The 14,607-nt window shown below is 41.8% G+C and overlaps 1 protein-coding gene across 2 annotated transcripts in view; it reads left to right on the plus strand.

Moving 5' to 3' along the window:
• The first annotated feature begins 7,432 nt into the window (after positions 1-7,432).
• EPHA6 (EPH receptor A6) overlaps positions 7,433-14,607 on the plus strand; it is a 513,074-nt gene continuing 505,899 nt past the window's right edge. For both annotated transcript variants that reach the window (XM_055803065.1, XM_055803066.1), the window contains exon 1: positions 7,433-7,565. In XM_055803065.1, the coding sequence (XP_055659040.1) occupies positions 7,463-7,565 (103 nt within the window). In that variant the 5' untranslated portion in view covers positions 7,433-7,462. The remainder of the gene's footprint in view (positions 7,566-14,607) is intronic.

The raw sequence follows: 14,607 nt of genomic DNA on the forward strand, positions 1-14,607 counted from the left end.
TTAGATATTTTGTGGCTATTTTAAGTAAATAAACCTGAAGATTTATTGTTATTTTTCAAATTAATAGGTTGTGACTGTGCTCCAAGGTGTCTTTTTTATGTTTTAAGGGCAGAGTAAAGGCTGCCTGAGAGATACAATTTACTGAAGTCACTGTGAATGGCTAACTCCTATATGTCAGTTTGAGGGTGTGCCAAGGACAGACATTCTCAAAATCAGACTAGTTTCTTTGATGCCAACATTTTTTTTTTTTCAAAATTAGTTACAGTTAAAATATTTTGTGTAGAATTTAAAACTAAGCGATTGCACCAAATTAATCTGGTGGTGGTATGAAGGAGCACTGCATGTAACTGAAAACATTTTGACTCAGAGTTTCCAGGACTAGTTCAGATTATATCAGCTATGTTAAAATAATTGCCACCCATGTCTCACGTACGATATAGTTACTATATCCTATAGCTAGTTTTCTGTGGGAACAATTGCTTGTCATCGAGGAGATTAGCTCAGCTCGATGCGCAAAAATGTATACATCACGTCACACCAGTTACTAAGATAATGCAAGCATGTATGGGAGTGACGAAACAGAACATTAATCTGTGGTAATGATAAACACGTCTGCTCTAGTGCCCGAAGCAATTTCTGCATTAAGCTGTAGTCAAAAAGATATGTCTTTATAATAAGTCTGGTTGTTTGCATGTGTTGTTATTTATACTGAGCCAACCTCAGTGTTTATCTCATTTTCATCTACAGGGCAGCAGTACCAAAAAGGAAAAACAATCAGGAAAAGTCAATTCTTTAAGTAGATACAGTATTAGTTCAAGTAAAATAGTATATAGCCACAGGGTTTGATTTCAGAAGCAATAGGTATTAAAAAATGTGGTTTTTTTCCCCATTTTTCTAAACTATTATAAAACTCAAGTAGAATATTTAGATACAGACAGCTCCAATTTGTCCATAGCGAATATGATTCAAAAGCAAAACTCCAGTTTTATCACAACCTACAATATGAATTAATCTTTTTGACCTCATTTTTATTTTCACCGTTTTTATGAGTTTGGTGTATAATGCAAGCTCTTGCCTCTTCATAAAAGGGTACACATTTAAATTTAAGTCCGTTTCAAAGCTGTAAGTATGTTGTTTAAACTTTTAGTGGTAATATGTCAATGATAATTTGAAACGTAGGTCATTGAAACTGGGCATATGATCCTTTTAATATAACCCAGAAGGTTTATAGCATTACCATTATACATAGCTATGGTTGTATTTACTATTATTTCTAATTACTAAAGAAATATCCCACCACAATCATGAATTGGTTCTAAATATTCTTAGAAAAGAACCTAAGATTTATGTGCTGTTGAGAGTGAAACGTAAGTCTTCTAACTTCCAGAAGATAAACAGTTTAGACACAGCCTTGAAGTATACCCTCACTTCATCACTCTCAGTTATGTCAAGGAGACTATTTGGGTAGTGTGAGTAGAATCTGGTTCACTCTCTAGTAACTACAGGGCTGGTTTTTTTTTTCCCTTTTTTTCCAAAGCATTTTGTTCATGAATAAAATTATTGTAGCATTTTCAGACCCAACTCACTTTGCAATTAATTCAGCTGGAATTATTTAATTGACTGAGAGGAGAAAGCCCTTATACAAAGGCTTACCTGTCTTGGACTCCCAAGTTTGATTAGTATGTAATTCTGCTCTCTCTTGCATTTTAACTCAGATGCTCTACCAAACCACAGCCGTACCTACACCTCTGACAATACTTCTACCAAGACTATGGGGAAAATTTGGGCTCCTCCATTGCCAGTGAGGCCACAATATTCATTTTTGTGGTCTACCTGTTCCATTCCTCTCCTTCCGAATCCATGATCTAATTCATTCTGATGCCTTTATCTGGGATCCCTTTGCTTGGCTGCAACAAGATTCCACTTACTAAAATTAAATATTGAAAATATTCACTGCCAACCAATTTGTTATTCTTGAATTATTTCCAGGACAATTCTGTTACTATTAGAACTTCCTGCAAAACATAAAATTCTTAGACTTGATGTTTTGCTTTGCTTATTAATCCAAATAATTAGATTTATCTCAAAAAACTGCAAGTGAAAAACGTGGTAGCCGATTTGCCTGCATCACCCCTTTAAAATGTGGAAATTTTACTTTATATATTCAAATGGAAATGCAAAAGGAATACTGGAGGTGAAGAAAGAGTTGTCGTTTAGGCTTTGCTGTAACTGTAATGTGTAAACTTTGAAAAATGTGTAACATTTTACAATCCTGTACAATGTATAATCTGATAATTGTGATTCAGTAGTTTTAGTGTAAAAATAATTTGAGGTAATTCAAAGCTTGTGCATGTAACGAGATGGGGATGAAGCTACTATACTGCACATTTTGTCAGTAATTTTCCTAAAACATTGTTCTGTATAATTGGTTCATTGTCACTCAATTAAATTGCACCTTCTTATACGCTGCAGAGCATGTGTTAGCATGCTCAGAATAGGTCCATACTATGTACAAGCCAACTGAAAAGAAAAATGTAATCTAGTAACATAGCTTACATAATTAACAGGCAAGACTTGGCAAATTGTTTCCCTGGATCCTATACATGCAGGAATCATTGCCTATAACAAAATATTCTACAGCATAGCAAATTCATGACTAAAGTGTTGATGTTAGTTCTGTAATTCAAATAATATTTTTAATGCCAGAATGCAAATACCTATTCAGTCTAGTTTTAGTACTCTTATCTTTCCAGCAGACTTCTTTGAAAAGACAGTATTCTTTTTTACTATCATCCCCTTTACTTTCATTATCTTTTTCTGTATCAATAATAGGGAAGGTAATAAGGCTGACAGCTTATTAACCTTCTAATTTTTTCCCTTGATGTGGGTGCGGGCATGGGGTTTTAAGCGAAGAAAACTGGTAGAATTTGCAAACACTTAAAAAACTTTATGTGAATTGCTGCACATATCATAAGCATATTCGGGGACTATAGTAGGAAGAAGGAAAAGTATCAGTAATGATCTAGTGACAGCCTGTCATTAAATATGCTAAAGATTAAAGATGTTTGTAAACTAAAAGGCCCACTCATTCAAACTAAATATATATATAAAAAATGCATAATTTGACAGAAACAAGAATATAACATATAACAAAGTAGAATTCACTTTAAATTTTATGGGAAAGTGTAATTTTTAACACTGAATAAAAATGATACTCTTAAAAGTTTATTTTCTGGTTAAGACTGCCAAATCGGCACTGTATTCTATTCACTAGAAAAGCTATTGGCTCAGACTTTAAGGGATCAATATTACATTGTATTTTTTTGTAGTATACACATTACAGTTAAGGTCAGTATGTGCGAGCATTATTCTAAAAAATCCTAACGCAAGTGCCTTGGTCCAAATATTACAGTAATTTTAACAACACTGAATCCTATTGAGTGCTGCATGGAAAATGCGTTTTAAGTTTATTGTAAATCTGTTCTTTGTCAGTGTCTTAATTGAAATATTTTCTTTGATCACACTAAACCACATACAGTTGTGAGTGACTCTTCACAGGGCTTACACAAAATACAACACTATATTATGGGGAATTTAAATAAAAAAGGAACAGCTTTTCTTTTTTTGCAGGAAGTCACAGTTTTATTATAATTAAAACAATTGCGGTACACTCAAGAGAAATTACTTATGGGTAACTACCTGAAGAAGAACGGACAGCCCATTCCATGTAATTCTATGTCCATGCTATATACTTCCTTTCTTGTTTGTTTGTTTCTTTTGAACAGAAAGATGATCCCTTTATTTAGGAAAATAAAAATAAAAGTAGAATAGGTATTTTTTTGTTCCCAGGACAGACCAAATTGTGGTTTTCCTTGCTTCTAAGAAAACATACTCTCCAGAAGTCTGAGGATGGAAGTACTCAAGCTGTGGCTCCTCTTCTTTGTCTTACCTGGTGTAATTATCTCTTACAAAATTTATTGCTGCACTGTTTACAATACTAAGTGGCTTTAAATTCCAGAAACAAATGGGTATACAAATAGGACTCAACCTTTTTATATTTAATATTTTTGCTGTCCTCTGTTACGTTTAGCATGCTTGCATACATTTGAAAGATTAAAGCATGGTGGTTAAGATTTAATTATGAATTCCAGATAATACACAAGGTTATAAAAATTTAATCTGTAGGTGTTTTTCTGGTAACATTGTGGGTTAATGAACGGTGTTTTTTCGAAGTTGTTCCCCTGGAAATTCTGTAGCTTGTTAAAAGTGGGTGAAGGGACACTTCAGAGAAAATGCAAACCCTTTTAGCTGTTTCGTTATCTAAGAGTTTCCTGTGGCTTGTGGAGTTCAGGGCTACCAGGAGGTAAAGCTGTGCTTTGCGTGTGAGAGGAAACATAAAAAGGTTTTGTCTATCCTCCTGTCACATCTTTCACTGCCTCCCTTCTTGGATTGAGCTCTAGTCTGACGTGAAATGTAAAAGCAAAAGAAGTGGTAAGCCAGACCTTCTAAGCTCCTGGAAGAAGTCTAATTTGTCTTCATTCATGGCAAGTAAGGATGCGTAATGTGCAGCATGCCCACCTGGGGTGTATGCAGGTGTGCACCATGGAGATGCACAAGTTCACACAAGTATGTGGAGAGTGCACACACATGCATAAACACATATACACATGCGTTACTAGGGCTGTCTGAGGAAAGCCTATTATAAAAAGCCCCAAACCATATCACACAATGGATGCGAGGGAAGGAACCTCAGTTTACTTTTGCTGTGCTAATTGCGGGAAGGAACCTCAGTTTACTTTTGCTGTGCTAATTGCCCTTTTGCGTTAACACATGAAAAGTGTTTTTCAGAGGTTACAGACAAGCTGTGGTTTCCATTGTGCGTAGGCCCCAAATGACTCATCTTAATTTGAGGGATCTTTACATATGGTATCCTACAATATTTTTTTCTAGTGGTTTGTTTGAGAAGCATCTTACTACTGAACCAAGAAATGGAGAAGAAAAACCTGAGTTCTCACCCATTACCCTAAAAAAGCTAACCTCATAATGTCTGCACTTCTTTCCTTGTGACTGTGTTAACCCTAAAACAGAACAGCACTGTGACACGGAACCATGGAAACATAAAGTAGTTTGGGTTCAAAGTGACCTTTTGAAGGTCGTCTAGTCCAACCCCAGATCCTAGAAATTGAACTTTCTCCTTTTCCACCCTGTGAAGTTAAGGCAAAGTACTCATATTTATAAATATTTCCTGAAGCTTTTCCCGTTACCTTCTTTTTGAATAAAGGTTCATTTCCTTACAGGACATTGTTAATACAGCTAAATATGGGAAATTTTACATTACTGTAGGTTGTAATCTAAAGAAATCCTTTTAAAACTCCCCAGATATGTATTCCTGGGCTGGTTTTGCTCCTTGAACAAGCCCTTTGAAAATAATCCTTAAATTAAAAATTTTAAAAATACTCTTTATTCTTGCATTACAAAGTAACTGTTTATATATATATAGCTTCTCTGAACATTTCTTTAGGCACCTCAGCAGGAACTTTGATATTTTCTGGTGCAGGATCTTGTAGATGCGTTACCCATTGACTTCAGTGGGATTTGCATTCACTCAGAAGCCCTGGGAATCAGCTTTTTTTCTCCTGCGTGTGGATTTAGACACCTGATTTTAGATGCACAGTCAGTCACATAGCTATGAGTACCTTCCTACGCGTCGGGGGTTGGATTTTTCCCCCCCAGAAATGGCAATGCTCGATGGATTATGTGGGGTGCACTCTCGGCAGGGCGCTTCAGCGCCCAGCGCTGCCCCCCCGCCTCGGCGGAGACCTGCCGGGGGTGCGCAACCCCCAGCCGGCCACCTGTGACCTGAGTGAAAAGTTAAAATAGATAAATAAATAAATAGATAAATAGATAAAGAAATAGACACCCCCCAAAAAAAAAACCAAAACCCCCAAAAAACCCCAACAAACAAACAAACCCAAACAAACTAAGAAACCCCACCAAATCAAACCACCCCCCAAAATAAACCCACAATACAAAAAAAAAAAAAACCAAACCCAAAAAAAGCCTCCGTGTTCCGGGGATGCCCAAGGGCGGGCGGCTCCCGCCCGGTTCCCTCCCGCACCCCCGCGGCGGAACTTCCCGGAGCGGCTCCCGCCGCTGCCCCCCGCCGGCCGGTGGCCGCCCCGGGCGGGTCCGGCCCCCGCCCCATGGTGCCGCCCGCCTTTCAGCGGCCGAACCCCGCGGCCCTTCCTCAGCGGAGCGCGCCGGCCGGGCTGCTTATTTTATTTCATTATTTTTTCTATTTTTTTAATGTTTCCCCCCTTGCCTTGCCTTGTCAGCTAACCCCCTCTAGCGCTGAACCGGCTGCATTTGACCTGCGGGCTGTCGGCGGCGGCGAGGCGAGGGGGCGCTTCGCCTCGCCCGCCTCCCGCCCGCCCCGCTCCGCACCCCCGCGCTCCCCTCGGGAGGGCGGCTGAGGAGGGGCCGTCGCCGCCGCCGCTCCAGCGGCTCTACCTACCCCGCTCCCCGCGCCGCCCCCGCCGGGCCGCCCGTTGCTGGCGGGGCGCGGGGCCGCGCTGGCCTCCCGGCGGAGCCGGCACCCGCCGGGCTGGGCGCAGCGGGGCGGCCCCGCGGCCGCGCCGGAGGGGGCGATCGCTCGGCGGGCGGCAGGGGAGCGGCGGCGGCACCAAAAAACTGCAGCCGGCTGCGCGGCACGCAAATCAGGAGGGAGCAGCGAGCATCACACCAGAGCCGCCTGGTTTCTGATTGCTCCGCGGCAGAGGGGGAGAGACAGAGACTGAGAGGGGGCGAGCGGCAGCGCCGGGGAGCGGCGGCGGAGGGGCCGGGGATGCCGCCCCGCAAGTTTCCTTGATGCCTTCGGGAGCGTGAGGAGGCGCCCGGCCCTTGTCCCCCTCCCGCCTCGGGAGCTCGGCGGCGGGGGGCGAGACGCTCCGCCGTGGGAAACTGAAGCCCCTCGGCGCTGCCTCCGGCCGGGGATGCGGGGGGCCGTGCGGCGCGGACGGGGGAGGAGGCTGCTCCCGCGGAGGAAGCTGCTGAAGCTGCCGGGAGCGCTTCTCCGGGGCTGAAGGTGCCACCGGCCGGAGCCGGAGGAGGGAACGGAGCGCGACGCCCCCGCCCCCCGCCCCAACCCCGGCCGTCGCCTCCTCGAAGTTGCCGGAGCTCTCCCGGCTCCCAGCGCCGCCGCCTCCCGCGGCGGGGCGGCAGTGGGGGCTGCCCGCGCCCCCGCCCTCCGGGCCGCCGCCGTGCCCCGGGACCTCGCCGGTGGATGCGCCCGCCCCGGCCCGGGCAGCCCCCGGCGGCAGTGCAGGCAGCGCAGCCGGCCGGGCCGCACCGGACCCCGGCGGGGTGGCGGGCGGGGGCGCCGCGGCGGCGTTCCCCGCCGGCCTGAAGAAGGACGGGCAGCCTCGGCGGGCTGAGGACGCGGGGCGCTCGGCGGGCACCAGCCATGGGGTGTTGTGAGGTGAGGGGATTGCTCTGGAGAGTCGGCCTCTTCCTCCCCCTGCTGACAGCGCGCCCCGCCGCCGCCGGTCACGTCGCCAGCAACCACGGTAAGGGCGGCCGGGGGATGGAGGCGGGGGGGGGGGAGGGATGCTGCGGTGCGGGCGGGCTCCCGCTAACTTTCCGGCGGCCGCAGGGTGCGAGGGGCCTGGGGCCGCACCTCCGCCCGGCCCGGGGCAGCGGGGTGCTTGCCGAGGCCGGTGTCGGGGCGCTGGGGTGCTCAGCAGCTGGGTATCCCCCCGGTGTTGCACACACCCCCCCCCCCCCCCCCTTCCCCGGCCGCTAGAGGGGACAGAGGGACCGGGGGACCGGGCGCCGCCGCCCCTTCGTGCCGCCTGTGCCCGCCACCCCCAAAAGTTGGGGGTTTGGTGAGAGCGAAGCAGAGGGGCTTTGGTATCCCCCTCCCCGTGCCGCAGCCCCTCGCCCCTCCGGGGGCTGCGGCCACCCCTGCCCGGACCGAGCAGCGGAACGGCAGTTACCTCCCGCTGAGGGCGAGCGGTACCATCGGCTCTTTTTTTTTTTTTTACTTAAAATGTGTTTTTTAAGGTTTAACTTAGCTCCAGCCGAACGCAGAGCGACTGCGGAGCGGGGCTGCGAGAGCTCGGTGCGCCGAGGGGAATCGCTCCCCCTCAGCCAGCTGCCCTTAATACCCAGCTAGCACCCAGTCCTGCCCTTGGCACCCCCTTTTGCCGTGCTACGCTGTGATTGTCCGAAAAAAAAAATAAATTACCATTTCAAGGCTGGCTTTGTCACAGGTGCGTGCTCATCGTCTCTTACTGAAGGCAGGCTTTGAATTCCTTAGGTTGTAAACTGTGCGTTTCAGCAAAATGCCTCTGGATTAAAGGGAATTGTCCTGTTTAGAAAAATAAAAATGCACAGCACATCCAGAGGATATCGGGTTTTCTTATGAAGAACTGAAAAAAACCCACCAACAACCTTATAACTGATCGTGAAACATCAATATATGTTATTGAACATCTGGATAGAGCAGCGCCTTTCCTTAACTGTTTGTTTGATGTACATCTCTCTGTTTATATGGAGGATGTAGGATGCCTCTATTCCTAAATTGGGAGTGTCTCACCTACTTTTAAAATTATTTTTGTATGATTTAGCTTCCATCTGACGGAGTTTTAGTGTGACGTGAGTGGAAATGTGGGGACTGGAGGGTAGCCCTCTATGTTGCTTCCGACAGTAATTATTTCACCCACTGTTACTGAAAGGGCTGGAAACAGCTATGGTGGAAAGTGACGATCAGAGAAAACAAACTGGGTTCAGTTGTGGAGTACTCTCGGATCTGTAGTTCATATATTCTCACACTGCTGTTTTACAATCTGTTTTCAGTGGTCATTGTATCCCTGCGGGTAACAGTAAGAGGAGAGAATACAGTATCTAGAAGATAGGAAAAATATGATGGTATGGCCACAGATACCCTGGGCAATCAGGGTCACTTGTGGCCTGGATGTTCCTTTACCTCTTGTGCACTAAACATGATGAATAATTTCAGTTTGTAATTGCATAACATAGTCGTATCAATGCTGTATTAGATTTTACCCTTACTTGTGTCTTAGAAAATGTCAGATTTTCCAAGTAGCACAACATAGCTTTTTTCCTTTTCTATCGCTCATTAGTGCATGCTAATGTCGGCTATGTTACCACAAGGCCTAACAAGATACATGAATGTGGTTTAAAAAAACAATAAATCTATTCACTGTGTTATAGAATGACCGAGGCACAGTGTCTGCATCAAAGGTGAAGAATTTTTATTAAGTAATACTTGTCAGCTTAGGTTTCTAAACTAGTATTTGATATCCTAGGATTAAATTAGTATTGTTTAAATAGTGTTTTAAAAACTAGGTGAAAAGGGGTGGGAGGGAATAGTTACCAAAATCAATTTAGGCCAAAGAGAAGGCTGTCAAGTGGTTTTTTTTGATGTTGACATAACTTTTCTCAACAAGTTCAGGTACTGAGGTATTGGCTGTATAAGTATTGATGAATTACCTAACTTCTGAACAACTTCTCTTTCTGCACCTTGTTTCAAAACGTACAATGAAACGAGCGACCTCTTGTCTTTGGTACTGTCATTGTACCATAGAAATCAAACAATAAGTGTAACTCAACAAAGCATGTGCAAACCGAAAATTTATTGAATTAATACAGGTGCTTTAAAACGCACCCCCCCACCTGATTAATAAAATGCTAGCAGAAGAGTCTACTTTTAATGATGAATTTCTTTAAATCCAGGAATTGGATGAAAGAAAATTAGTACAATAAAGAAGTTGCCCATTGTGTAAACACTTAAACGTGTAAGTATAAAATGCCAGTTACTAACACTTGGGAGTCCCAGCTGTAAAGAATTTCTTGAAATCTTGTGAGAAAAAAGCACCCCCAAACAAACTCTGAAATTTTCATAAGGTGATATCTTCAGAATGTACGTCTTGGGAACATGTTTGCTGTGGGGTTTTCACTAGTAATAATAATAAAAACTTAGATTGGCTTTACTATCTGATATATTTAGTCTTCTATTTTGTATTTACAAACATACCAGCATTAATACTAAATGGGAAAGGAATGTTTTGTATGGGTTTCTTGATTGCTTGGGAGAAAAAGGTGTAAGGGGAATACGTTTATTAACCCGGCACAGTAAACAGGCAGCCCTTCCACTTCATTTTTAATGGTTTATTTCCTCTTATTAAAGAGGGATTTTCAGAGAATTAATATACTCCAGTCTTATAAATTATTGTTATTACTGTGTTGGGATTAATCTTTTTGTTCGTTTTATTCAAACAGAAAGATGTATTTTTTTATATAGTTCCAAGACTCTTAGGTTGTCATTCTTCACCCAGTAAATCAATGCGTGGCGTTTTACAGTATCTGTAGCAAGGCAGACACAAACAATACTATTGACAGGGAAGTGAATTTACTCATTCATCTTAATGGAGTGGTAAGTTCAAAAACAAATTATGACCATGCCAAGGGCTAGCTGTTACTAGAAAAACCCTGTAGGTAGGCATAGCCATGGAGCTGCATAGGAACAACGTACCACTGCAGTCTGAAACCAAACTGCTTGGAACATAAGCCTTAATTAATGGCGTAGGATGAGTGCTTGCATGTTCATCTAAATTTTCATTAGTTGTCCATGACATCCAGTTATGAACAAGTTGCATTATTAGGCAGGATTTCAGCCTGTGTTGTGGGATTGCTGTTTGGTTGCCAGAATGCAATGAATTAGACAATTGCTCTCAAACCTTGAAGTCCAGATAATAATAGCATCTGAGCTGTGAACTTCTTTGTGCAAAACGTGTATGACCTTTTAAGACAAAGGTCGCATCAGGTAACAGCTTGACCGTGTCTTTTGCTAAGCATCCATGCATGTATGTTTCCACATATATGTAAAATGGAAATAATATTTTCACCCTGGTTTCTTTCAAACTGTATCTGTAATGATATGACACCAGACGATTAATTTCTGAAGTAAACTACAGAACTTACGGAGTTGATAATGCGTCAGGTCTACCGGTGAACTGTAAAAGCAGGCTGTTGCTTTTTCAGTTACCAGGTATCGATACATCTTGTCAGCTTATGCAAGGTTGGTCTTTTCGTGCTTCCTTCTAAAAGGCACCTGCATTAATTTTCTTCCTCATATCAAAAAACCCAAACCCCGAGGTAAGAAATAATGTCAAATTTAAGTTCCAAAATTTGTATAGCCTTTATTTTCACAGTGATTACACTAGATGTAAATTGGGTAGCTCAAAGTAGGTAATAAAGCTTTTTGATTCTGGTATTAAAATCTCAGACAGATTACTAATGACCTTGAGTTATTCATCAGTTCAAAGAAGTTGGCTTATTTTTATTCACATATTTATTTTTACATAAGCGCAATCCATCACAGCTAAGCACTCTTTCTGAATACAGCACTCAGAATTTTCCTGTAGCAATAAGGAGACTTGGTGTCTGTGGGGACTGAACTTCTCTCTGAATGAGACTGGTGTTTCACTGCTAGAGGGTATCCCTTACTTTGAGGACTTAAGGTACTGTGAAGAAGGCTGTGCTGCAGCCTGTGTTGTACTCATCCTGATGGATTTTGATGTTAAGTTTTCCAGCAAGTATTTTTTGTGAGCATTTTCATCATTCCGGAAAGATGAGAGAATGGAACAAACACAACCATTGCAGTAAAAGTGTGCCATTCCCTTTTAAGTATGTAAAGTCATGAGCAAAATCATACTTCAGTTTCAAGCTTTTAAGAAATTTTAAAAAATATATTTTTACCCACGCATCTCACCTCCATATAGATTTGAGTGCTAATGAAGACTTTGGAACCTCTGAAGCTGAAGATACGCATAGAATGACTTGTTATCCCAAAGCCTCGATTTGTGTGCCATAAGTATGAGATGCACAAATTTGCAGTTAATGCTTCGTGATATATTCCTGGTGTTGTATTTGGCAGTACCAAGTGCTGTTTGGATATTGTTAATAATTTGTTTTGGACGAATGAGAATGATCGGTATGGAAATATTAAAAAATGTATCGCTTAAGCAGATACAGTTTAAAACTAGGTCAGTACAGTAGTTCTCATGTAACATGAGGGTGTGAAGGCACCACAGGGGAACTAAAGTGTTTCCAAAAGTATACAACGTGGCCTTCTTGAGGAAGGCGGCAAGTCAAAATTTAAGCTAAATGTTACAAGGAGGTATGGAAAGCCAAACTTAAGAGAGCAGCTGACAGTTAGTGAGCAGTGGTTTTTCCATCTCTCATGATTTATTCAGGGAGCAGTGTTTCCAGTTTCAGCCAGCATCTTGCCTACAGCAGGAAACAAGCCAGTGTAGTTCCTAGAAACCGGACTGACACCAGCACAGAGGGGATGGCCGTACCTCACCTGCCTACTCTTCTGCGGTCCTTTTCAACATCTCCCGCTGGCTACTCTCAAACTGGCCCTCGGTATTGGATCAGATACACTTGAGAATGGTCCAGGATGACCATTCTTATCCTCGTGTGCATTTAACAGTTAATTTTTGGCCAGGTGTCACTTCTTTTGGCAAGTCAAGTAGTTTACAAATGAGAGAAGGAAAAAGCATGCAGGAAATTCAGTGTTTTCTTATGCAGATCTCCTCTGCGTTTCCAGATACATGTTTTTAGGTCAGATTACTTAGATCTGAACGATGGGTTTGTTTAGGGTATCTGATGTTAGACTTTTCACTTGCGGATTTCAGGAAAGTCTGAAAGTTCAGTAAATTATTTGTCAGTAAGATATAGAGTAAGTTAATATTCGATTTGTTGGCAATTTTTGAAAAAAATGAAAACCCTAACATGTTTAAAACTCCTTTAACTGATTAGTGATATTTAGAAACTGATACAATATGCAATATGAGAAGCATTTCATTTTTTTTATATCCCAATATAGCACAGCTATGTTAGCATACATTCTTATACCAGCTGTGTGTGTAAGGTGGAAGGAACATTTCCGTGAGGATCACTGAATTTTTCTAACTGCACATTGACATAAGAAGAGGCTAGTCCTTCGTTACGCCCCTTGACATGCTGAACTCTGTGACAGAGAGAGAAAATGGTAAATAGTGTGGAAACAGACAAGTAGGGAAAGAAAGTATTTGTCCAAAATCTCTGCTGACCTCCAGGAACCATGTTATTGTGCAGGAGAGGTCAACAAAAAAGGATCTATTGTGAACAGTGTATCTTCAGAAGCTGGTTTTGAACTTGTAAATGATATACCAGTATTTATGATAAGGGGTTGGAACTAAGAATTACTACTGAAAAGATTTCTCTTGCATGATAAAAATGCGAAATTGTTTGCAGGATTTCCTTCTGGTCTATACAAATCAGCTTACTCAACTTCATGAGAAAATGATTCTCCAGACCTTTCTCTTAGATTACTTTCTAATTGTTGAGTGCCACTTCCTTATCATTTTTGGTTTTGTGAATTTCTCTCTTGGCAACTTCTGTAAAATTCAGGATTTTTGTACTAATGTTTGGTTTTTTCTTACTTGGAATAGGTTTGTATGACCTGTTAAAAACATAAAGAACTATATTTTTATCTAGTAATTTATTTTTAGGGCTTTTAAAATGCATTTGTAAACATTTATTTCCATTTCTGTGCTTATTTGTCAATAATTATCACTCTCTCTTCTGGCAGAATATTTCCAGACCATACAAAAGCCTGTAAAATTTAACAGTGACATTATCTTCAGCTGGTTTATGTCTCTTGTAATCCCCTTAGTTAGTCTTCCAGCCTACTACTTATTCCAGCAATCCTTATACTAGTTCCAAGGATGCTTTCATTATCAATCTTGCAACACCTTTTTTTCTTTTGTGTAGGTAGGTTATTGATCGTTCCCACATCTAAGAATAAGTCTGTTCAAAATAGGTAAGCATCAAAGAGAAGTCACTTCAATTAATTCAGCATCTGTTTTTAACGTAAGTACTAATTTTAATGTGTTACAGAACACAGCTTAGAGACCAGTCTTGGTTTTAAATCCACTCCATGTTTTATAAAGATATCTGAAACTTGCTAATCCATTATATTAACAAAGAGCAACCCAAAAGCATCCCAACAAAACAAATGCCTCAACCTGTAAGCTAGCAGATACTATTACTTTGCTTTATGAATCTTTCCACATTCTAAACACCTAAAGCCTCAATAATTATTATGTGTATTTAAAGAAAGTAGGGGTATTTCGATCTTTAAACTAAGACTAGATTAAGAAAATGCTGTAATATTCTTAACTGACATTTCTTTTGGTGGCCCAGTAGGATCAGTTTTTTCAAAATTCAAAAACATTTATTTCATGGGGAAATTATATCTAGATTGAAAATAAATGTTCTGTGGAATAATCTCAGGATTTAAAATCTCTAAATATAAAAAGGTGACATTCACATTTAACAACAATTCGGAAATCTTGATTCAAAACTCTAGAAACATTTAGTATTAAAAAAGTCTTAATGATATAACACAACATAGAATAAATTGTACGAACGACGAACGTCAAACAGACTTGAAACAAGGTCAATTAAAATGAAGAACTTTAGCTTTGAATCTTTTTCCTGTTCTTCAAAAATCTGTAAGGAATGGGTTACTATAAA

The sequence above is a fragment of the Falco peregrinus genome, chromosome 4, assembly GCF_023634155.1.
Source record: "Falco peregrinus isolate bFalPer1 chromosome 4, bFalPer1.pri, whole genome shotgun sequence".
In the NCBI taxonomy this organism is placed as follows: Eukaryota; Metazoa; Chordata; class Aves; order Falconiformes; family Falconidae; genus Falco; species Falco peregrinus.